This window comes from Sitophilus oryzae, unplaced genomic scaffold (genome assembly GCF_002938485.1).
Source record: "Sitophilus oryzae breed Bouriz unplaced genomic scaffold, Soryzae_2.0 scaffold_1373_pilon_pilon, whole genome shotgun sequence".
Classification (NCBI taxonomy): domain Eukaryota; kingdom Metazoa; phylum Arthropoda; class Insecta; order Coleoptera; family Curculionidae; genus Sitophilus; species Sitophilus oryzae.
The window spans coordinates 766,823-790,716 of record NW_022146030.1 but is presented as its reverse complement, the minus strand read 5'-3'; the positions used below and the strand labels follow the sequence as shown (position 1 = coordinate 790,716).

The 23,894-nt window shown below is 31.4% G+C and overlaps 1 protein-coding gene across 1 annotated transcript; it reads left to right on the top strand.

The window, feature by feature from the left end:
- The first annotated feature begins 290 nt into the window (after positions 1 to 290).
- Positions 291 to 23,569, top strand: LOC115875342 (paired mesoderm homeobox protein 2B-like). Its single transcript, XM_030890766.1, has 2 exons — positions 291 to 606; positions 23,358 to 23,569. Exons 1-2 carry the CDS (start codon positions 291 to 293, stop codon positions 23,567 to 23,569), a joined length of 528 nt encoding a protein of 175 aa, XP_030746626.1.
- The last annotated feature ends 325 nt before the right edge of the window (positions 23,570 to 23,894 follow it).

The window sequence follows — 23,894 nt, the reverse complement described above, 5'->3', positions numbered from 1 at the left end:
ATAGCCATAATTTGATAGCCGGAGACTTTATTCGATTATTCCTCGACGGGTCGGAAGTAACAAGTTTACAAGTGGCTCTAACTAGGTTGGTGCTAAATCACAACACCGGCTTTAGGTCGATTCAGATTCATCGCGTTTAACTCCTTTATTGCGTTATTCTCCAAGATAACCATTATTCAATTTCTGGCGTAAATCTTTCTTGCACCTCATGTTATGATCTTTACCATCACAAAATTATCTCTTCAACTCTAAATTATATAAATTCTTCTTTGTATTTTATTCTTTTCAACATGGACTATTCCTACTTGAACCAGGCCTCATTCGACTCTAGCTGTCTTCAGGGGGCCGGAATGGACCCTACCGGTCTGAGCAATATGCCTTGTTCTTACGGCGATTTAACTTCTTGTAGTCAAATGTCTCAGGCCGCGTATCGCTATACGGCTGCTGCCGCTTCCATGGCAAGAACATACAATCCGACGGCAGGGGCTCCTATGGCCGTCCATCACAGTCCCGCCGGGTCCCAGTGTGCCGTGATGGGGGCCAGACCGCATGTTCAGGATGTGCACAGGGCCGCTGGTATGTTTCCTTCGTCCATGAATTTGCAAGGTAAGCCAATAATTAGTATAGTACAATAAAACAGTAATTAGCCACAATGTGTCAATACTACTTTAAGTTGTGGAAGCGCGTTTCGCCAACCATGTTAAAATCATCAGAAGATTACAAAACAATTTTTTAATGACTAAAACAAACTTAACTAACTATTCTTAGCTTTAATCATATGCTGAGCATGTTAAAATGGCTAGCGAAACGTGCGTTGTAAGTTCAAAGTAGAGCTTTTGTTTTGGTGAATTAGTGTTTTATTTTAGGTATAGTTGTACGCCAAACGTCTTTAATAATTAAAACTTCCATATTTATTATGCTAAATGATGAATATCTATGAATGTACTATTGTTGAGCGGGTTTGACAAATCTTTTGTGCTACAAAAACGTATCAGATCTTATTTTTGTTTTTTTTTAATATCAGAATAAAGCTTGTTGCCTATAAAAATAAATTCTCTTAAAAGAAAAGTTGGAATCTTTAGTGTTACTAAGCATTAATATTAATAACAAAAAATTTTACTTTGTGGACTGCGCAAATAATTATTACGATTTAAATTGCATGTTACTAAGCTTGTCCAAAGATATGAACTTAAGATTGCCGTTTTCTAACATCAGGCATATATTAAACATGACTCTTAAATAGTTAACTGAAGCACTAGTATTATCACACTTTAATTATTGTGATTTCATATACTCGTCTGCATTCAATTAATAAAAAAAAGAATCCAAAAAGTACAAAATGCGTGCTAACTAAAAAAAACGTAAACATACTTCTCAAAAGGTTAAACCACTTCATTGGCTTCGTATGGAGTACAGATGACAATGTCATTTAGCTAGTTTTGTTTAAAAAGTTCCTAAATTCCAATAATAACCCGTGTTTTAAGACCATGTTTTCCATACGCTCATCTCTACACTCGGTTAATATCACACAGAAAGATAAATTTACACTGCTTCGTTATACTACAGCATTGTCCAAAAGATCTTTTATCAATAATTCTGTAACATTACTTAACCGTCTATCGATTTTTTTTAATGAAACACAAACCGACCTTTTTTTTAATGAAACCTACTGATTCTGGCTATGATTGTTTTTTTTATAATGTTGGGGTTTGTCGGCCAGTAAGCAAAAAGTGTCATTTCTTCTCTGCTTTTAATCTGTCATTTTGTGTAAATTTAAATTTAATGTATGTTTTTTCCTCTCTTTATTTATTTATTAATTGTATTAAAATTTTTTTTGTAATTGCATTTTGCCAAATCTAAATAGTTGTCGACTTGTCGGTTATGTGGAGTAGCATCTTTGCTAGACTTCACTTGCTGTCGAACAGCAATTGTTCAGCTATTGATTTTTTAACTTATAACGTATTTATTCTTCTTTACTGAATAAAATCCTTTGTTATTATTATTGCAAGCACAATAAAATAGTAATTCACCACAATACACCAAAAACCTTTTTAATTCAGTGCAAAAGTTAAGTGTTTTGGTGTATGGTGGTGAATTAGTATTTTATTGTGCTATCCATCTAACGGTTATTTAAAACGATTAGGTAACCAATGGGTTTAAATGAGACGTGAGACGCAACAGGATAGAACTGGATAAATTAATAGTCGTATTTTTTATAAAAAATTATTGTGAAATTTATAACAGCGTTCCTTAAAAAATCTGTTTTATATATATTTTTCAATTTTCATTCGCCTAGAATATATATAGAAACCGAATTTTTAATCCATTTTTTAGCGGTTTTAATATTAACTTATTTTTTATAAAAATTGCGATATATTTATCTATATTTGTTTGATTATTTATATTTGGATTTTCAAAAAACTGAAAACTAGTCAGTTGTAATCATCTGTAAAATCTTTATTATACTTCCATTACTACAATTTCATACATTTTTTGCTGTAGAAAAAAAGGAAAAATAGGGCTTAAAGGAAGCAGAATACTATTTACTTACCTATTTACGATTTATGTTTGATGTTAAAACTATTTGTCATTTAATTCTAAATAATTATGTGCTTCAGAATCGAACATCGAAATCACTGATAATTTTCATTCTATTTTCTATAAACAAAACTATCATTTATTAGACATACTATTCAATTTTCGTTTGACTTCAAAACAAACACATGCTGACTGTCACAACCCTGTGACGATTTGGTTAAAGCCTTGCATATAAAACTGTTGAATGCTATGTAACTAAAGATATATCTGGAATCGTTCAAGAATATATTTGAAATCAATGTTAAAAAATTCAAAAATGTATGGTAAACCACTTAAATGAGCAATGATTAATTTAACATCAAGTATTTTGATCCTTTTTGAGAAAACGATGACTTCGAAAAACTTGTTGGTTGAGTGAGTTAGGAATAGAGAAAGTCTATCGTAAACTAATATCAATTGTTTTTAGGTAATTTAAAGCTTCCATTTATTTCAAGATTTCTGTTATAATTACATATTATACAATATTTAAGTAACATAAGTAGAAAGTTGTGGTATTACCAGTAAGAATATATAGTTTCAGTTAACTAAATTATTTAAACTAAAATATACTTAAGAACCCCATCTAGATATACCTATAAAAATATAATAATATTGAAAATATCAAAAAATATAAAGTACAAAAATTATAGAATACCAAAAAATTCAAGGTCTCCAAGGAGATAAGATGTAATTACCAGTAGCTGGAAACAGGCAGAGACAGTTACAGAGCAATAACTATTTAAAAAATTGGTCAAGTGCGAGTCGGGCTCGCGCACGAAGGGTTCCGTACCATTCATTATCTATACAACATTAGACACTATATTATTATAAACTTTTCTTCCGATTTAGCTGAAATTTTGAATGCGCGTATAAGTAATTAAAAAAAAAATGAAGAAACATATTAATAAAAATTGTATTAATCAATAATAAATATGTAAAAAGTAAAAATAAATATGTAAAAAGTAAAAATAAATATGTAAAAATATGTAAAAATTAAAAAAAAAACGATTAAAAAAAGTCGCCTTGACTAGGATTCGAACCTGTCTTACTACGGCTCCAATTCATAGCAGCGTAAAGTCCTAACGCTTTAACCACGCGGACACCGAGGACTTGAAAGATTCTATGTAAAATTCTTACTTAAAAGAAAATGTTTAATGAAAGTACTTTTTTATTTATTTAATTCTGTTCTTAGTATTTGTTCTTATAGGGACAACCTAGATACATTATCTGTGAAAATTTCAACTGCCCAGCTATAACGGTTCATAAGATAGACCTTTGTGACAGACGGATGGACGGACGGGCAGCGAAGTCTTGGTAATAGGGTTCCCGTTTTTACCCTTTGGGTACGGAACCCTAAAAATGAGATATATTAAACTATGTCTATACCTTTGTGGCGGATTTATTTCGTCAAAAAAGTCTTCTTGGTATTTCTGAACTGTAAGAAAATCTACAAAGTAAAATAGTTATTTTTGTAAACTCCGCTGCGTTGATCTAACCAGGTCTAACATCTAACCAATTGGTCAGCGGTATTTTACTAACAAATCTAATGTGCCTAACGGACAAAAAATGCTTAACGTTTTAGGAGGTATACCCCTAAGGTATATTCCCGTCGTCGGGAACAAAACAAAACACCAAAAATTATTCAAAATATCTAAATATTTAATAATATTTTAGTTTTTTTTCAACAGATACGTCTATTCACAGATAAAGGAAACAAGTTTAGATTGGAATGCTCATGCCGCCAAAAATGATAATTGTTTGGAGCACATACGTTGTAGGGCGCTGCTATAGCGGTTGGTAAGAACAACCGCAAACAAGACAGAAATAATTTTCTCTTGTCAAAGCTAGAATCTTCAAAAATTATAAGATCTTTCAAAATTTACAATGCCCTCATTGAAAAAATACCTAAAAGTGTTTAAAGCGTCCATTTTCAAAGTAATTATTGCTACCTTGTGAGTTTAATTTAAATTTTATTTACTCATACTCGTGATAATTGTGAAAAAGTGGCATTAAAAACTTAAAAAGCTGTGTGAACTGTTAACTGCAAAAACCAACGTGGATCGTGGCATAACGTCGATTTTCAATGTTTCATAGGTATTTTATATATGCTCTTATATAAAATAAAGGTTCTTATATGCAACACACTGTATTTTACTTAAAAAATTAAAAGAAAATAATAATGAATTTGAATAAATAATATTTGGCGACATAATTCCGGAAACAGTCGAACCGCTCCGAAATTATCAAAAGCTTTGGAGAGCGACCGTTATAAGAATAGTGCCAAATAGTATTTTTTAATACTCATGCGGGGAAAGTAGTATCTTTTCGCTTTCTTTTGGATTCGAAAAGACGCTAATTGCCCACTTCACAATTACCACACTAGTTTTGAGCAAATTTAATGTCGATTTGAGTGCGACAAGTAAACTTCTCGCACCCAAATTTTCATTGGCACACGCAAATTGACAAGCAAAAAGGACAGTCTCGAAGTTTTAGTATTAAAGAAGTGAGGTTGACATTTAAATAAACTTTTTATTTTTTGTTTATTTTATTACGTTCCTTTTTAATATGTCTCTTTTGTTATATTTCATCATGTAAACAAATTATTAATCACCATTATGAAGAAGCAACGTTGAAATTCCTTCATTTTCTACTCTAAAATTCGATTTACAAATTTGAAGTTTTTAATGTCATCTTTTGCATTCACCTATGGGGTGTTCCAAAAGTTGTTTTTCTTTTCACGAGATTTTTAAAGTATTTTTTGATTTTTAATAAGTCTCTTTTGTTTACATGATAAAATATAAAAAAAGAGACATATTAAAAAGCAACGTAATAAGAAATAGTATGTGCAACTCGTGCGAAATTGTCGATTGCCCACTCGAGTGAATGAGTGAACTTCGCTCTCGTGGGCAATCGACAACTTTTTGCACTAGTTGCACAATATACTATACATTGTCCTTATGGATACTTTCCAATATAAACTTGTTTCTTTTATCTATGCGTCTATTAAAAACTAGTGATGTTCTGTTAAAATCATAGTAAAATGACATTATATCAAGTTAAACTTCAAAATTAGTAATGCCTACCTGATAAGAATTACTTAATGAGGTAAAATCAAAAAGCCCCAAACTTTCTGAATATTTTAGTACTTTTACTTATTTTATGTTTATTAAAAAGAAAGAAGCGATACATGACTAACTCCTATTATTCATTTATTTATATTATAGTGTATTAAAAAAGGCATCTTTTATTTTTCGTTTTGGAGTGACGAAACGATTGATGCCACATTACGAATGCATATAAATTCACCTCAAGTCGGTATTCGAACTCGCGACTCCTGATTTCCATTTACTATCTTTTTCAATTTTGATCAGCACTTATCTCGCTATCTTCTTCTACGTCCGTTCGATATCGGCTGCGGCGACGACGGCGGCCTAACCGGATTATTCACAATAACTTTCGCTGCTATTAAATTATTTAATTTGAGCGGCCTGCTACCGAGAGATAGAGAGAGAAGTGTAACCTTGTTAGCGAGCTAAACTGAGTTATGGCCTTATGATGGTCTTCCGAAGAGAATGAAAAAGCCTTCTTCGAGTCAGTCAGCTGCCGTCTTTTGGTCGATCGACTTTGTAAAGCTACATTAAGAAGTTCATTTTTATATTTGATGTTGTGGAAAAAAACTTTTTGTTCGGCATTTTTTGAACGGTCGTCGTTTTTTTTGTTAAATAATAGATTTGTTGTAAAGGTAAGGTTTTAAATTACGATATTTTTGCAGTAGGTTAATAATAAGAATTTAATTTGAAAGTCAATTTCAACGTTAAGAAATTTCTTTTTTTTTGGTATATTGAGAAATAAAATATAGCTTAAATGTCAAATATTCTTTATGTAAATTTATAGTTAAAAATAGGTTTCATGTCATATATTCTAAAGGATCTAAAGCTAAAGGTAATTTAACGTAATATAACTTTATGTTTTTAGCAATAGTACAGCACAAAATTCATATAATTTAAATTATGTATTTGATTAATAAAATTAATATTTATTCTTAATTTTCAATTGTACGATTTACATTTCTCTATATTTAGTATAATGTTACGTTTTATTTATATAGTTTAATTGTTTCTTTTTTCTTTAACTATCAATTTATATATATTCCCTATTACATTATAACATATATTCTATATTTATTTATACAGTTAAAAATAATAATATAAAAAATATATAAATAAAATATAGTATATGTTATATTTAAACACTCATGGTTTATTCTAAAGAATCTAGCTAAAGGTAATCTATCGTAATATAACTTTATGTTTTTAGCAATAAAACAGCGTAAAATTTTTATTTTTTTTCAATTTTCAAGTATCCTATTTATATTTCTTTATATTTAGTATAATGTTACTTTTTAGTTATACAGTATGTCCCCGGATTGTCGGTTACATTTTTCTGAAAATGTCAATAATAAAAAAGTTTTTTCTCTTGAAAAGACAATCCGGGGACATACTATATAGGGTGAGTCGTAAATAATTGCAAATATTTTCAGGGCTGTTAGATCTTGATAAAAGAAACATATTTTCTCTTTATCGTTTTTCAAATAAGTTCAAAATATCTGAGGTATACTTTGCAAACTTCCAAAAAATTGATTTTTTTTAATTTTGAGAACCACTAGACATTTTCTCGATTTTTTTTCTTGTAAATTAATATTATAATAGCTCGCTATAATTGTATTAAATAAAAAAAGTCTATTATTTGTTGCCATATATTATAAAGATATTATAATTTTTAATATAAGATTAAAAAAAAATCCAAAATTATTTTCAAAAAATTACAAATTTTATTTTTTTTTCGCAAAAGAAACCTCCTAGGCGCGTGTTTGGGGTCGAAATATACTACCCCTAAAATATTTGCACTTATTTAAGACTTACCTTGTAGAGTTAGCTGTGCCTGTTCTAAAAAATCTAGCTAAATGTAATTTTCCGAATATAACTTTATGTTTTTAGCAATAGGAACGCATAAAATTCATATCATTTCAATTATGTATTTAATTAGTATAATTGATATATATTCTCAATATTCAAGTATATGATCTACATTTCTTTATATTTTAGTATAGGTTAGTAGAATAGAATTTTGATTACTGTATTAATAAGGAATATATTTTTCTAATATTTTATTCTATTTCTTAACCATTTTGAGAACATTTAAGTAAGTTTACGATATTATTAGACTCTAATTATATTGGTATGGTATTTATAATGTTTTCTTTTCACTTAAAAAAAATATATAGTAACTTTGTCATTAATCTGTCTAAATATATTATTGCAATATAACAAATTAAGAGTGATTCAAAATTAGTTTATTAAATCCGATAGATTTTTTATATCATTTTATTATACAAAATATGAACGTTATATTCAATAAATGTAAACAACTTTTAACATATGTTTAAATAATATGAGTAAATAATAAAACATTGAAAAAATATATAATACCGCCTATACTAAATATCGAATAACTGTCTGACACAAATAAATAGAAGATATCCAATATAGATAATATAGAATAATGTTAATGTTTAGAGATCTAATAGTTTGAAACATTACTTAACAAAGTATGATGAATTAAGAGGTTTAAATTAAAGAGGTTTTGTAAATTTTGATGTTTTTAAAAATTTTAAAACAATATTTTATACCTGAGACAAAATACGTATAAAAGCACTATTTCCGAGGTACTTACATTTTCTCTCAGTTTTAACTTTTTATTTTTGGGCTTAAACACTAATTAAAAAAACAAATTATATTTTTTAATCAAGTTTTAATACCTAGTACTAAAAATAGTATTATTTTTGGTACTATTAGAAGTTTCTTAGTACATTTTTTTCTGGTTTAGAAAATGTATAACATTTTTTCAATAATTTTAATTAAATTTTATATCATTTTATAAAAATATTGTCTAACTATTCAGATCTCTCACAACATGTCTAACAATCAACCTAGTAACATTTGTGCAAATTTGTATCTAATTCCAATAAACTAAAAACGTTATAATTTATTTTTCATCAAAAGCTCTAGATCAAAATACAAGAGCTAAAATCGGGACAAAATAAAATCTAGCACTGTACATTAAGGTATTTAGTACATGACGGGCACAATCGAGCGGACATTTTTCACTGCGTAAGAAACAAGATGGAGAGAAATGCTTTTCTGCATGTTGCTCGATCGATATAGGCGTTTCTTTACTCTTTCCTTGTTCCTGCTCTCCTTTCCCTTTCCTACAAGTTTAACTGCGAATCGTATTTTACCGCGGCAGGTTAAATACTTCTAGTTAGCGCATCTACTGAAATACGTATTTACATACACAAATTTTTACACAATTTGTTCAAGATTCTTTAATTTTTAGATATTTTTGATTTTATATATGTATAAATGGAAAACTAAAAAATAATTTTAGTTTTATAATATTTTCAAGTGTATTTTCTTTTTAAAATATTTTTGTTTCTTGATACTTCCGGTTATTTCCTTAATAAAACACTAATTCACCATAATATACCAAAACTTTACTGTTGCACTGGACGCGTGTCTCGCTAGCCATTTTAGCATCATCAACATATCTGTTGAATTTTCATTTGCTTTCTTTTCATCATCTTAAAAGTGAGTTTAGTTTAAATTTTTAGTTTTAATAATCTGCTGATGATGCTAACATGGTTAGCAAAACGCGCTTTTTATTTTACCTTTCATCATGGCTAGTTATGATCTGTTAATCACTAATATATATTACAGTTGAGGGTTGGAACCTTTGGTGTTACACAGCAAAATAAAACACTAAATCACCACAGTACACCAAAACACTTTAACTTTTACACTGGACGCCCGTTTCGCTAACCATGTTAGCATCATCAGCAGATGATTATAAACTACGAGTTTATATATGTATACGAGTTTATAATCATCTGCTGATGATGCTAACATGCCCAACTAGCATTTATAGTGGCAGATACGTAACTGCTACTATCAATGCCGCTACAAAGTGGGCGGTGACCATCGGCGGCTACGTCGTATATTCGTAGCTGTTAAGTAACTGCGACCAAAATGGGGAAAGATTTTGAGTAGCGGGGTAGTGTCTTGGGTAGTTTTTGCCACTAAAAGAGTTACTATGATGTGTTACTATAAAGTTCCCTACTGGTGAATGCGACTTATTCGTTACGAAGCTGCCTAGTCGCGGGTTCGTGGCAGCCAAGTGTTAGCCACCGACATGTGCAACTTTCGTTAAACTGTTGAACTTTATTCGCAGCGACCTCTTCATGCAATTTCACATTTCATAAAAATAAATGTCATGATGGAAAATAATTATGGAAGCCATTATTATTTTTTCGTTGTTTGTTATTTACCGTGCGATTTTAACGCCTTTTTTTTAGGTAAATTCCAGAACGCAATCAACTTTACTGAATAAAATAGTGGGTTTATATAACAAAATTTTCGAGCGCCTCTCAAAATATTTCAAATTATTATATTATTTGCAATAGAAACTCATATTTGTAATTAAAAAATAATAATAATTTGCTTGAAACTGGGGTCAAACTTAAAAATATTAGTCCACCGTCAGAAATAACAAAATAACTAAGGAAAAAAGCTTTAATCTAGGTATATTTAGCTTAAAAACGCATAATGTTTGAGTCATTTGGCTGTTCGTCTAAAAATTCATGAAAAAAATATGGCCGTTTAATCCGAAAAATACTTTATAGTTCCATATGCTTCCACAAAGTACCGGGAACAATAACATATTAGGCCAACCCTACCCGTTTGGACCTTTAAAATCTTCGGATTGATAAAGTGACAATTGTAGCTATCCAAAGGCGACTTTATAGAAACAATAACTTTTTGGAACTACATGGTCAACGATACTTTGGAACCATAAAGTGATTTTTTCAGGAAAGTTCCCTGCGCCACCAAATTGCCACTTAATTGGCGTTGCTACACCGATCGCGGTTGTGGCGACTATACATTCCATTGGTGCCACTATAACGTTCCGCCTTGTCCTTTGAAGTTATTTTTACTTATTGTGCATTTTCTATTATTAGTTTTTCTATATTATTCAGAGCTACATGAGGTATAGAGTATTTTAACGCTCACTCTTTTAGCTCTTGTTTTATATTGCTGGTTCTCAAATTAGTTCTCCTATGAGATTCAGTTTCAGATGAACTAACACTACACTCATCTACAGAAACAGCTTCAAAAATATCTGTCACTAGGTGATTTATGATGTTCATCAGCAGGATTATAGAAAGATTTAGTTTTTGTTTCTGATGTTGATGCATCGGCTCGCAGTGTTTCCTTTTGTTTAATTCTTCGGTAGAAAGTACTAGAATATCTAAATTTCTTTTTATTCACCTTAGGGATTTTACAAAATTTTAATAAAGCTTAAAAAGCAAGTAAAGAAAACACTAAAACAGAACAGCACACGATGCAATCTGAGGCAATTACATTTATTAGGGTATATTAAGTTACGGTCACTATAAAGTAGCCGTTTTTAACCCCCGTGACTTTTTAGTGGCAATGGATGAGCGACGGCTACTTTATAGTGACCTAGGAAGGTAGCAGTAACCATTTTGCTACTTTCAATGCTACTATAAATTCGAAGTAACTAGGTGTCGTGGCCGCGACTACCCCGTAACTTAAATTCTTACTATAAAGTAACAAAAACTTAATGGAGGCATTATGGTAGCACTTGTTGGCAACCCCTACTTTGAAAAGTTACTATAAAGTTTTTGGTCTTTTATGGTGTCATATTCGAAGATTCGGGTGGTTCCAGCCACTTCTTAAATTACATGTTTGCGACTTGCAATCGGGGTGTTTATTTTCCACTTTTATGGTAGGTAGGGACTAACCGGTCACTCTCGAAATATACTTCAAAGTGACTATTCCTTATAGAGTAACATTTTAAGTGGCAGAGTGGGCCTTGGAACTATACTTTAGGGGCAGTGACATTTTAAAAAGGACTGGGAACTATATTTGCTAGTTGGGTGGTTAGCGAAACGCGCGTCCAGTGTAAAAGTAAAAGTGTTTTGGTGTATTGTGGTGATTTAGTGTTTTTATTTTGCACTAATATATAGATAGAACCATTATAGCAGTGAAAAATAGTTGATGATGAAATATTTCTATAACTGTTATCAGTGTTGGTGCGGGTTTAAAATTGGTTTTAACCTCAAATCAATATTAACTTATAGTGACGTAAACTCCCCCAAAAGACTTGAGCCCCCCAAAAAGTCTGTGTCTTGTTGCGCCACAGACTATTATTAATATCATTAAGTTAACATCATTAACATAAAGTTGTATATACCTAAATATGTAAATACAACTTTATACAATATTCTAATAAGTGGTGATGCCGAATATGGAGGTATTTTTTATATTGTTGACTTTTATATTCTTTTAAATGTAATTTCTATCATATTTTACACTGTTATTTTTGAATAAGCCTGAACGGGGATATTATTTTGAATATCTTTATGAATTCTAGAAAGATGTTTCAGAAATAGTTATTTGTACAACGTATGCCAGTTTTATTGATACACTTACTTAGGGTTTTCATTAGGAATGGTACACCAATTTATAAAACAATACTTCATAATTTATAAACTTTTACTTCACAGTCTTGAGAAATATCGCAGATTTTGAAGTAGTGGAAACCTAATCATTGAATATATAAATATTATCAAGGTGTTTTAAAATCAATCTAAAATTGAATTTAATAAAATTTAATATAGTAGAAAAACAAACTGCCTTTCCGTCCCTTTCAACATTTACTTTGAAAATATTGGGCTTTTTTCAACTTTTACATATTGCCCCATGTTTAGCTTCTTCCCTTGAACATTTACGCTTGTCTGCAAGTCGCTACGTTTCGGAAAAGAGAGCTTTTTCAATTTTAAACATCTCTCAACAAATTATCAGGCATCAATCATCTCGTGGATGCCGGGAAGTTTAAAAGCGAAAATATTTACTTTAAAATATGCGTGGGGTGAAAATCGATTCATCTCAAGGAGGTGCTGAACCGACGTATGAAATGCCCGAGTAGATTGCTTGACGAAATATAATTTGCCAAGAAGTTCTTTTAACATAAGACGATGGTGGATTGATAAAAAAAATTGAGAGATAAGATGAATTTCCGATAAATTTAAAACTCATGATTTATATGGCCTAAATATAGTTAAACAGGACATGTGCATAAAAATCAAAAGTATTAATATCCAGTTTATATCTGTATATCTTATCAAATTCGAATTTATACCTAAAAGTATTTCAATCTTTATTTTTGTTCATTAAGTTATTATACAGGGTCGCTTTTATGCATGGAAACGGTCGATTATTAGGTAAAATATAGGAGGTAACGCAAAAAATCGGTCATAGTCGTGGCACATCAAAGTTTCATTTCTTTACATAGAACCAACCCCCTGTATATTATTGCATATTTCAATTCTTTCTTCAATTCTAAGCAGAAATCGAAATACACACGATGTGTGTATTTCGATTATGAGTTATTGACTTTTGAACATAACACTTTAGTATACAGGGGGTTTCGTTTAAAAGGGGGTTTTGTTAATATACAGGGGGTTTCGTTGCATTTAAAAACCCATTACAACAGTATCACAGTTTTGGCCTTGGTCCAGAGCCAGTACTGGGAATACCAAAATGTATATACCCAAATGTAGTGCACTAAAACTCTGGATTAGGGAAAAGCAGAATGGCCACTGAAGAAACAGACAGGGGTACATGCATAGCAAGGTTTTTATCCAAGGATCTAGCTCTAAAACCGCAAAGGAACTGCTAATGCTTAGCAGGAATAAAGTGCGGATTACAGCAGGCCTCTTGACAGGACACATGGCTGTCAAGTGTTACGTGTACAAGCTCAACCTGTATCAAGGAAGTCTTTGCTGCAGACTCTGCGATAAAGATCTTGAAACAGCGGAGCACATAATATGTCACTGCGATGCTCTGGATCGCAAGCGACACTTTTGATTTGGGAAAGCTAGGCTAGAACCGGAGGAACTATGCTCCCATCCTAGCAAGGACCTGCATAAGTTAGTACAGGACACAGGGATAGAATGAATGGGTGCAGATATAGAAAGGGGACAAACACAATAGGCCTCACAGGCCGCAGTGTTTCCGGCAGAGGACGGCCCCTTGTTGTGGAAAAAAAATCACAGTTTCGGCAGAATGGCGTCATTAAATGAAACTGTGAATCAAATGAAACATATCGAAATTAATTAAAGTTTGAGGTACATTGTGTAATTTCGATTTTTCCTTAGAGTTGAAGGAAGAATTGAAATATGCAATAATATACAGAGGGTTCTATTTAAAAAAATGAAACTTTGATGTGCCACGACTTTATGACCGACCCTGTATACATAAATTTATTACTCTCCAATAGATATTTAAAAATCCTATAACTTTTGTATATAACTTTTTGCGTTACCTCCTATATTTTACCTAATAATCGAACGTTTCTATGGATAAAAACGAGCCTGTATATTTTTATTAAAAGAATAAGAAAGAAAGTAATTTCTGCAAATATCTAATTACAACTTTTCATAATATCATTGGATATGATTATCACATTGCTCAATTAAATTATTAAATTATTACATTATTACAATTAATTTAAAATTAATACATTATTACAACTAAACTAATAAATACATTATTATAACAAATAAATTAACTAATGGTTTGGCGAGCATATAATTATATTAATTAAAGAATCAGGGAAAACTAACAAAAACTAAAAACATATTTTGAATTATTTTTATAAAAATTATCATTTACGTTATAATATTTCAATTATATTATGTAACTTTAAATATAAAACTCTTCTTCTTCTTCGTACGTTAGGACCAAGTCCTATGTTTTCTTCAATTGTTCCCTAAGAACAGTTGGGATGATGAAGTCCAGCTTTCGTACTATCTTATAGGTGGTCGTCCCGGCGGTCGAGGCGTGTTGGGTCTTTTCTCCTTAGCAATTTTCGCTAACCGGTCGTTTGGCATCCTGTCCACATGGTCTCTCCACTCTCTTCTCCTGGTTCTTGCCCATCTTACCGCATCCTGGATTTCACACGTTTCTCTTATATCCTCACTTCTTTTCCGGTCATATAAGCTATAACCTGTAATTGATCTAAGTGTTTGCATTTCTGTTGTTCTTAAGAGCCGTTTTGTTGTTGTGTTCTCTGCTCTAGTCTCTATCGCATATGTCATAACCGGCCTCACGCAAACCTTATTAATTCTAACTTTGCTTCGGACGCTCATATTTTTATTTCGCCAAATTATATCCCTTAAATATCCTGATAGTAATGATGCCTTTGTTCTTTGGGGTTTTACTTCCTCTTTGAGATTCCTAGTGCTTGTTATATTTGCCCCTAGATATTTAAATGACATAACTTGTTCTACACTCTGATCATAGATTGCGAGTTTGCATTTTCTAGGCTCTCTAGATATTGTAAGGGATTTTGTTTTTTTTTCACGGATATTTGCTTGTTAAATAGTTTTGCCGTTTGTTGGAATTTATGTTACTTAATATAAAACTCACTTTTTCCAAATAAAAACGTTGTTAAACGTAAGTTACAGAAATTTAGTATTTAGAAGAAATGTATATAAAAATAAAGAAATGTATAAACCTTTAATGCTAATTTATAATAATAATAATAAATAGTTTATTGTTCAACAAAATATAAATACAATACATATTTGTGCTGCAAAAAAATGTTGTTAAACAAAAGGCCTTTAAGTGCAGACATCTCAATCAGTAGTTGAGAGTCTGTTGAAATCTACAATATAACTAAAAGTATTTGTAGTATTTAAGATTATCTAGTATATTACTAAAGAATTCTTATATTTAAAAACATATAAGTGGAAATACAATAAGAACATAAAAATATACAATGTAAATTGCATACAATGTAACCTTATATTAATAAACTTGTTATACCGTTTGTGCAGCTAACTTGTTATAAGACAAAGTTATTTATGCCAGACAAGCGCTTCTATAAATGTATCGTTTATAGTTCCAATCCCTTACAGGTCTACCTTTCCCACAATGTTTAGTGGCTACTACAATATTCACGCCGCTAAACCACAAGTGTGGAGCTAATTTAAACCGAAATTAAATTCAGTATTAATACTGTTGTTTCCAATTACTTTAATATTAAATTTTCCTATTAGATTATACCTTCGTTCCTAATACCGTAGCATTTTTAATAAATAATATGTATATTCTTATTAAGTTAATTAAATTTGCAGTATTTTGTTTATTGTTTTTGAATAATTATAAAATAAATAATTTGGAAGCAAAGTTTCCTTTCACAAGTAACTTTTGTTGGCAAATTATAAGAAAATAATTATTATAAACTTCCTCATGCGTTGTTGCCGATGAAACTGAAATGGGCCCTCTCCTTGTACATTTAAACAGTAAACAGTCTGCTACATTTTGTTGGGCACTTCAAAGTGTTTTGTAGAATGTAGAATGTCTAGGAGAGGAGTTAGTCACTGCGAACTTACAGATCTGTTGTGTGTTCCCCTTTCTTGAGTTATAACTGATCATACAAGGCTTTAACAAAAGCCAGTATCTGAGCTTTAACAAAAGTCAGTATCTGACACGGCTCCACAGAGGCCAGCTCTCCATCCTCGACATCAGCCGTAACGCAAAGTTCATGGCACGAATGGTAGTCGTCTCGGCGCATTCAGTTATAAGGTGTTCTGGTGTTTCCCCATTTTCTCCACAGAATCTACATTCGCCGTTGTTTCTCAGCTTCAGCCTACTGAGGTATTCATGAGGAGACAGTGTCCTCAACGAACCCCGTGACAATCCGAAGATTGTTTTTACTTAAATCAAGGAAAACCTTTGATTTTTCTTGGTCATAAGTTCTGAGGAATTTTTTCGAGTGTTTTAGACCGTTGGAGGACACCCATTCCAAGTTACGGTTGGAATCTTCCAGGTTCTTCAGTTCCGCTTTTAGTTGGTTCCCGTTTGGAAAACAGAACAGTTCTGGTCCAGTTAGTGGAGTGTTCGCTCCTTTTCTACCTAGATCGTTTGCTTTCTCATTGCCTTCTATTCCTTGGAGAGCAGGCACCCAGAGTAGGAGGACTTTATTTTCTTTGCCTAATTTGTTGAGCTTCTCTAGGCATTCCTTGACCAACTTCCAATTGATGGTTACTGAGTTGTTCGCGTTTAGTGCTTCTTGGCCATCGGATAGGATAGCGAAATTTTCTGCCTGAAGGATACTGGGGTAGGTGCCCATTGGTTCGGAGTATTTAGTTTTTAGCCCAAATACTCCGAAAATTAAATACTCCGAACTAATAGGCACCTACCCCAGTATCCTTCAGGCAGAAATTTATAAAATGGATAATGTTGATATCATTGATACAGGATCAATATATATGATAACAATATTATCGTCTTTAGCATATGTACATTTTGTAAATTTGTTACTTTTCTTAAAACAATAAAATGTCATATTGATAAATAAGGTATAAATTATAAGAAAATGCATTTTCTACGAACCTTTATAAAAAAGATATATTTAAAGAGTGGTATAGTACAATTTGACAGATAATTAAATATTGCATCTGACGTTTGTATAATCGTTTCGGTCGTTTTTATATGTCGTATGGAAACGGTCGATTATTAGACAGTTAAAGCAAGGCACAATACGTATACGTATCTCCCGACACGTAACGTAACGTCTGCCGTTGCGTTGTCGTGTAAACAAGAGTTAAAGCAAGTATTTTGACGTACGTAACGCAAATGGTATATTTGTAATATTTTGTGAAACAATTTATTTAATTTTAAAACTGAAAATGGATATTTATGTATATCATGTTCCATTGATTCCACATTAAATTTATTAAAGTAATATCGAAAAATGAAGAAAATTATAAAGGGAAATTATTTTATTACAGAAAGTAGTCCTTACAACATAAAATGCTCTAAGTAATAAAAAATAATAGACACAGTTTTATGATTATTTATTAGATTCCATCTTTTAGAATCCTCATATGGATTTTGGCTAACAACTAGCATTTAATTAAATAGATTCGAAAATGAGTTTATTATGATGCTTAATATTTTTATACTAATTTATTGTAATAAGTTCTGTTACACTGGCCCCAAAATTTGTGAAATAACTTAATTACTAGCCAGTTGTGGAAACGAGTTGTTTGTGAATTTGTACGTTCGGCATCATTCGGGTGAAAATCGAAACTCCATCGGCTCGATACGTTTGCGTTTTGTACGTACGTAAAGGGACGTAAAGATACGTATCACGTATCCGTAAACGCAAGTGAATATGCGTTTACGGATACGTGATCACTGCGCAAGCGTACATGTCAAACGATACGTTTACGTCTACGTCTTTGGCCGTGCTTTAACTGTCTATTAGGTTAAATATAGGAGGTGCCGCAAACAGTTATATACAAAAGTTATAATATTTTTAAATATCTATTAGCGAGTAATAAATTTAACTATACAAGGTCGGTCATAAAGTCGTGGCACATAAAAGTTTCATTTTTTTAAATAGAGCCCTCTGTATATTATTGCATATTTCAATTCTTCCTTCAACTCTAAGGAAAAATCGAAATTACACAATGTGCCTCAAACTTTAATTAATTTCGATATGTTTCATTTGATTCACAGTTTCATTTAATGATGCCATTCTGCCGAAACTGTGATATTCAATAATATTTGACTTTAGTTCTCAAGTTAGCATTTATATATGTATAAAATGAGATTATATCCAGTCTGGAAATTAAAAAAAAATCGTTTAACATTTCAATTCTTCAATTTATGTACATTATGTATTACGACTATTGCTTAAAATTAAAGGAAGAATTCATATATGCAATAATGTATAGGGGGGTTTATTTAAAAAATATAAAATTTGATGTGCCACAACTTTATGACCATCCCTGTATACTTGAAATTCTTCTTCTTCTTCTTCTTCCTCAACCCGGATTCATCCACTCCTGGATATAGGTCTCTCCTATCGTTTTACATGTCTCCCTGTTTTGTGCTGTATTTATAACCACCGTTTACCACTTCCCTAGTATTGCCACTTCCCTAATGTCGTCCACCCAACGTTTCGCTCCTGAATTATATCGGTAACTCTTGTTCAAAGTGTATAAATTAATAAGGTATAAATTATAAGTTAAGTTATTACAAACAAGAGTTACTTAAAATTACTAGTAGCTAATAGGCATTTCAAAATCCGTTACAACAGTACACCGTTTCGGCAGAATAGCATCATTGAATGAAACTGAAGTGATATGTTCAAACGTCAATAACTCGGAAACTTGTTGGTTTAAGGTATATTGTGTGTATTTTGATTTTTGCTTAAAATTGAAGGAACAATTGAAATATGCAATAATATACAGGGGGTTCTATTTAAAAAATGAAACCTTGATGTGCCACGACTTTATGACCGACCCTGCCTACATAAATTTATTACTCGCCAAGAGACATTTAAAAACCCTATAATGTCGTCCACCCAAACCGAAGTGGTGTATTTAACTTTTTGGGGTACCTTGTATGTTTTACCTAATAATCCACCGTTCCCATTACATAACAGCGATCCTGTATAAGGTGGTCGATTTAAGTTAAACGAGTTATTGCAGTTCAAAATTAGCAATTATTTAATATACATTTTTAGATATTCTGATAAAGTAGTATTATTTTTAATATTGCAGCTCAAAATTTAGTAAATAAAAAACTTCATTACCTACAGTATTTGGTTTTAACAACTTAAATACACATAGAGAAATAACGAATTAAAAGTGTAGCTGCATTTTCACAACATATTTCTAAGACGGTAAAATTTAAATGAGGTACCCTTAATCGAATTTTCCTTTTTTAAACGCAGAAACTAAAAATGTAATAACTTACAGGGGGTTCCATTAATAACACACAACTTTGGTATTTTTTTTATCTGAGATATTCTGCAACGTTTGAAAACAATTTTAAATTGTAGCTCTCACGGACGTTCAACGATCACGTGATCAATTTCTAAAACTTTATTATTTGGCTACAATACCACAAGGATCTGTAAAAAGCTGGGCCTTGAGAGTGAACTTTAACGCTCTTTTTCTATTAAAGAGCTTGTAGAAACTGAGCCACAATAGGCCCTCGCGGCCGCAGTGGAGGGTCCCACTCTTAGTCTTAGTCAATAGTTAACAATACTCCATTTCGAATAGCGTGAACAACCATGAATATTGAATTATTAATAAGATTACATTGTGTGATTGTTTATTACTTAATGACGAAAATTTTGTTGAAGTTTTTCATTTCATGATTTAATTGAATTATAAATTAGGCATCATTATTTATTATATCATAATTTTCATACCATTTTTATGTCATATTAAAATATATTAATTTATCTTGTCGTATAAAAATATACATTTTTGCACAGCGTTTATAAATTTAAGGGTGCTCTTAAAAAGTTTATATTGTTATGTAAAAAATATAAAAAAAGAAGAAACGGTTATAAGATTTATACGTCTTGACATTGGATCTAAAAAGAGCCCATAAAAAGATTCACGCGGAGGCTATAAAGTCCTCCTACATGTTACGATAGTAAAACAATCATAAAATTCGCGTAGCATCTACATCAATTCAGCTGCTGCTTATTCGCATGAACGACTTTATAGAAAACGAAACGCACTTGAGGGAGAAATTTAAAGGAGACTTGTTCACTTTGTAAGCACATTTTATATATATTGCGCATTCGAGCTTTTATTCAAAGATTTGAGAAATAGAACAAAAGCAACATTTTTATTGGAAGACGGTTACAAAATAACATCTTACTCTCTTACTGTTGCTTACACAGAGACCTTCAGGAAATATTGTATGATTCTAATTTTTATATTGTGAGAATTTTTATATGAAAAGGAAATTGTTGCACGAACCTTTAAAAGTAAAGTAAAGTAAAGTAAAGATTTCAGTTAACGTCTCCTTTTTGTTGCCAGGGCTAATCTGGACGGGGCCTACTTTGTTTACGCGGTTTAATACGAACCGCGGTCATCGGCCATATCATGGTCAGTGGCCTACCGACTTAGGAAATGTCTAAATTAACTCTCTTACTCACGAGGTATCCGATCTCATCCGGCCTCGAACCGGCGTGAATGAGCAGTGTGTATCAATAGATTTTACACTTTTCTCTTGGACAACAGCACGATACAGAGTTTCGAACCGGTCACCCGTCCATCCACCAGTATCGCCTTACGTCGCTCAACTTCGGTGTTCTAATGGGAACCGGTGTTTCAATGTAGCTAGACCGTAGCCTGACAAACCTTTATATGATCGAATACATTTGAAATTCAAGTTCATGGTATAGTTCATTAAACCACTGCTTTCGAGCTAGACAGAAGTGAGCCAGAGTAAAGAATTCTAAGGATCATTTTGTATTATTTAAATATTTTGAGAATTCTTTGTTTTTAATATCGGGTGCGTCACAAAAGTGGCTCACCCCTATAACTTTTTAATTTTTTGAGTTAAAAACGAGATTTAGTATGTTAGTACCGTATGATCGAAAAAAAAACGGCGTCCAGCTGGCTTGGAAATGAACATCGTTGACATTCCTCATATAATTTTACATATAAAATGACAGCGATCTTTATTTCATAGCCATCGCTGACGCCGTTTTTATTCGATCATACGGTATATGACCTAAATTAGGATTGATTGACGTATTCAATTGTTTACGGTCAATTCCTGTTTCACCGGAAATTACTACAACTTTTGATTTTTAAATGGAACTCTCGGTATTTTTTTTAAATTTATTTGATAGAAAATAACATTCTGAATAGAATGACATCATATGTCAACTTTTGACATTTTCACATATGGTTTATTTGAAATTATAGCATGCGGTTGATAACGAAAATTTGACTCGAAATATCAAGAGTGTGGTATCAAATTATTCGTAAAAAATGCTTTTCCCAAATATGCTAATGAACCACCCTCGTTCCATTTGAAAAAATTGAGATATGATTAAAAATAGGAATTGGACATCTTTTAACTGGCCAGGACAAGACCTTAAAATCATTAGACGATCAAATCTATTTTTCCAAGGCTCTTTGATAAAAAATAATGTTTTTAACATATCCATGGCACTCTAGATTCAAATTTAAAATGCAATTTTTTATTAAGCGATAATGTCAAAAGTTGACATATGATATGTCATTCTATTCAGAATGTCATTTTCTATCCAATAAAGTAAAAAAATATCGAGGGTGCCATTTAACAATCAAAAGTTGTAGTCCTTTCCGGGGAAACAGGAAGTGACCAAAAACAATTGAATACGTCAATCAATTCTAATATATGTCATATACTAACATACCAAATCTCGTTTTTTTATCTGAAAAAATAAAAAAGGTATAGGGGGTGAGCCACTTTTGAGACGCACCCGGTATAAACTAAAAATTCAACGGAAAAATACATCAGTAAAAATTTTTTTGAAAATATTTACTTCATGTCTTCAAATTTTTACCTGGATTCTCAAAAATTGTACCTACAGGTTGGTTCTTATCCTACGTAAAGTGTTTTATTAGCTGAAGGAACTTATAAGTGCCCTGGAGTGAGTCCATCTATAAACAGAACTACTCAACAATTATTAATTTGATTGTAATTGAAGGGTCCAGAGGAAAAAATTGATAAGCGCCATTTTACTAATTTTACAGGATAGTCAGGAAACGCTACAGAACGTAATAATGTGACAACTACTATACCTGTCATAATTATGTTTAGTAGGTTTACTAATTACAGAAATAGAAAATGAAATAATTACTAAACTTTGAAAATCAGAAAAAAATTAAAGCAAATCTAAACGCCTAGCAAACTAAAAAAATGTTTTAAAAATACACTCAGATATGAGGCAGTGTAGATCTTCAAGAGTACTTTCGGGAACTTACAGTTATATTAACACACAGGTATAACACACAGCACAGAGGACTCTTGAAAGGAACTTGAAAAAAATATAACGCAATTAGATGGATTTATCAAGTTATTTCCCTGGACGGCTGGTGGTTATCAGGTTCTTTTCCTGTATGTATATTTTTACTAGGCATATACATTATCATAGGATTACATCATATTACATATCATACGATTTAAAAGCTTATTGCCCTGCAGAGTTTATGAATTTTGTAGGGACCACTTACACCTCCTATAATTGAGCGTAAGTAAAACCCTAAAATTAAAAAATTGGTGCGCTTATCATGTTTTCCCCTGGATCCTTCAATTGCGATACACAGTATGATAAAAAAAAGACAATGGGGTATGACAATCGATGATAATTTTGCTGAGAGAAACTTTTGCAATTTCCAGACATCATTTACTAAAAATTGACATAAAACTGGTCAAAAATTAACATTAGTTATAGAGATATTAAACAAGAATGATACGTTTCCAGACACACAAATATATTTTCATAAAGTTAATTTTTCTCGAATTCAATAAAAATACAATAAACTATTAACAAAAAAAACTGAATTACAACCTTCTTAAGATAAACGGGCAGTAAGCGCCATTGAAAAATAAAGAAAGTACGGGCCAAGTAAATGACATCTAGTGTTTGACCTCGCCAAAATTATCATGGATTGTCATTCCCAGCCGTTTTTAACGCCGTTTTTTTTCGATTGTATGGTATTATCGATTGATGATATATAAATCCTAATTAAAAAACACTTAACTATAAATATTTTGATATATTTTATGGACAAGACACTTTATTTTACTTAATTGCAGGTGGTTTGCCGTATAAAGTCTACCCAGGCCATGACGGCGTTCTTACAGAAAAAAGAAAACAACGAAGAATTCGAACTACCTTTACATCCGCCCAACTCAAAGAACTGGAAAGAGCTTTCCAAGAAACGCATTATCCCGATATTTATACGAGAGAAGAAATTGCTATGAAGATTGATCTTACCGAAGCAAGAGTTCAAGTAAGTGATGAATAATAACAGTATACTATGTCTACTTAAAATTATAACTAAATATATATTTTTTTAATATATATGAGAGGTTCAGAACTGAACTGGATCAAGTCTTAGAAGATAATTATGGAGAAAATGAGAGTTTTTTAATGATAATTAAAATAAAACAAGCTGGAGAACAAAACTTAACACAATGATTTATTACATTTTAAATAATTATATAATTGCAAACTAAAGTAACTCAAACTACAACTGTGGTCATTTTTAAGAATGTTTGTTTATACTTATTTGGACTTGAACTATTTTATCTCAGGAAATTTTACAAGAGAATTTTTTTTTATTATTGACA

Excerpts from the sequence above, each read along its gene's own strand:
- LOC115875342 (XM_030890766.1), top strand. The coding sequence starts at position 291 with ATGGACTATTCCTACTTGAACCAGGCCTCATTCGACTCTAGCTGTCTT. Across the intron at positions 607-23,357 it reads TTCGTCCATGAATTTGCAAG|GTGGTTTGCCGTATAAAGTC; the intron begins GTAAGCCAATAA and ends ACTTAATTGCAG.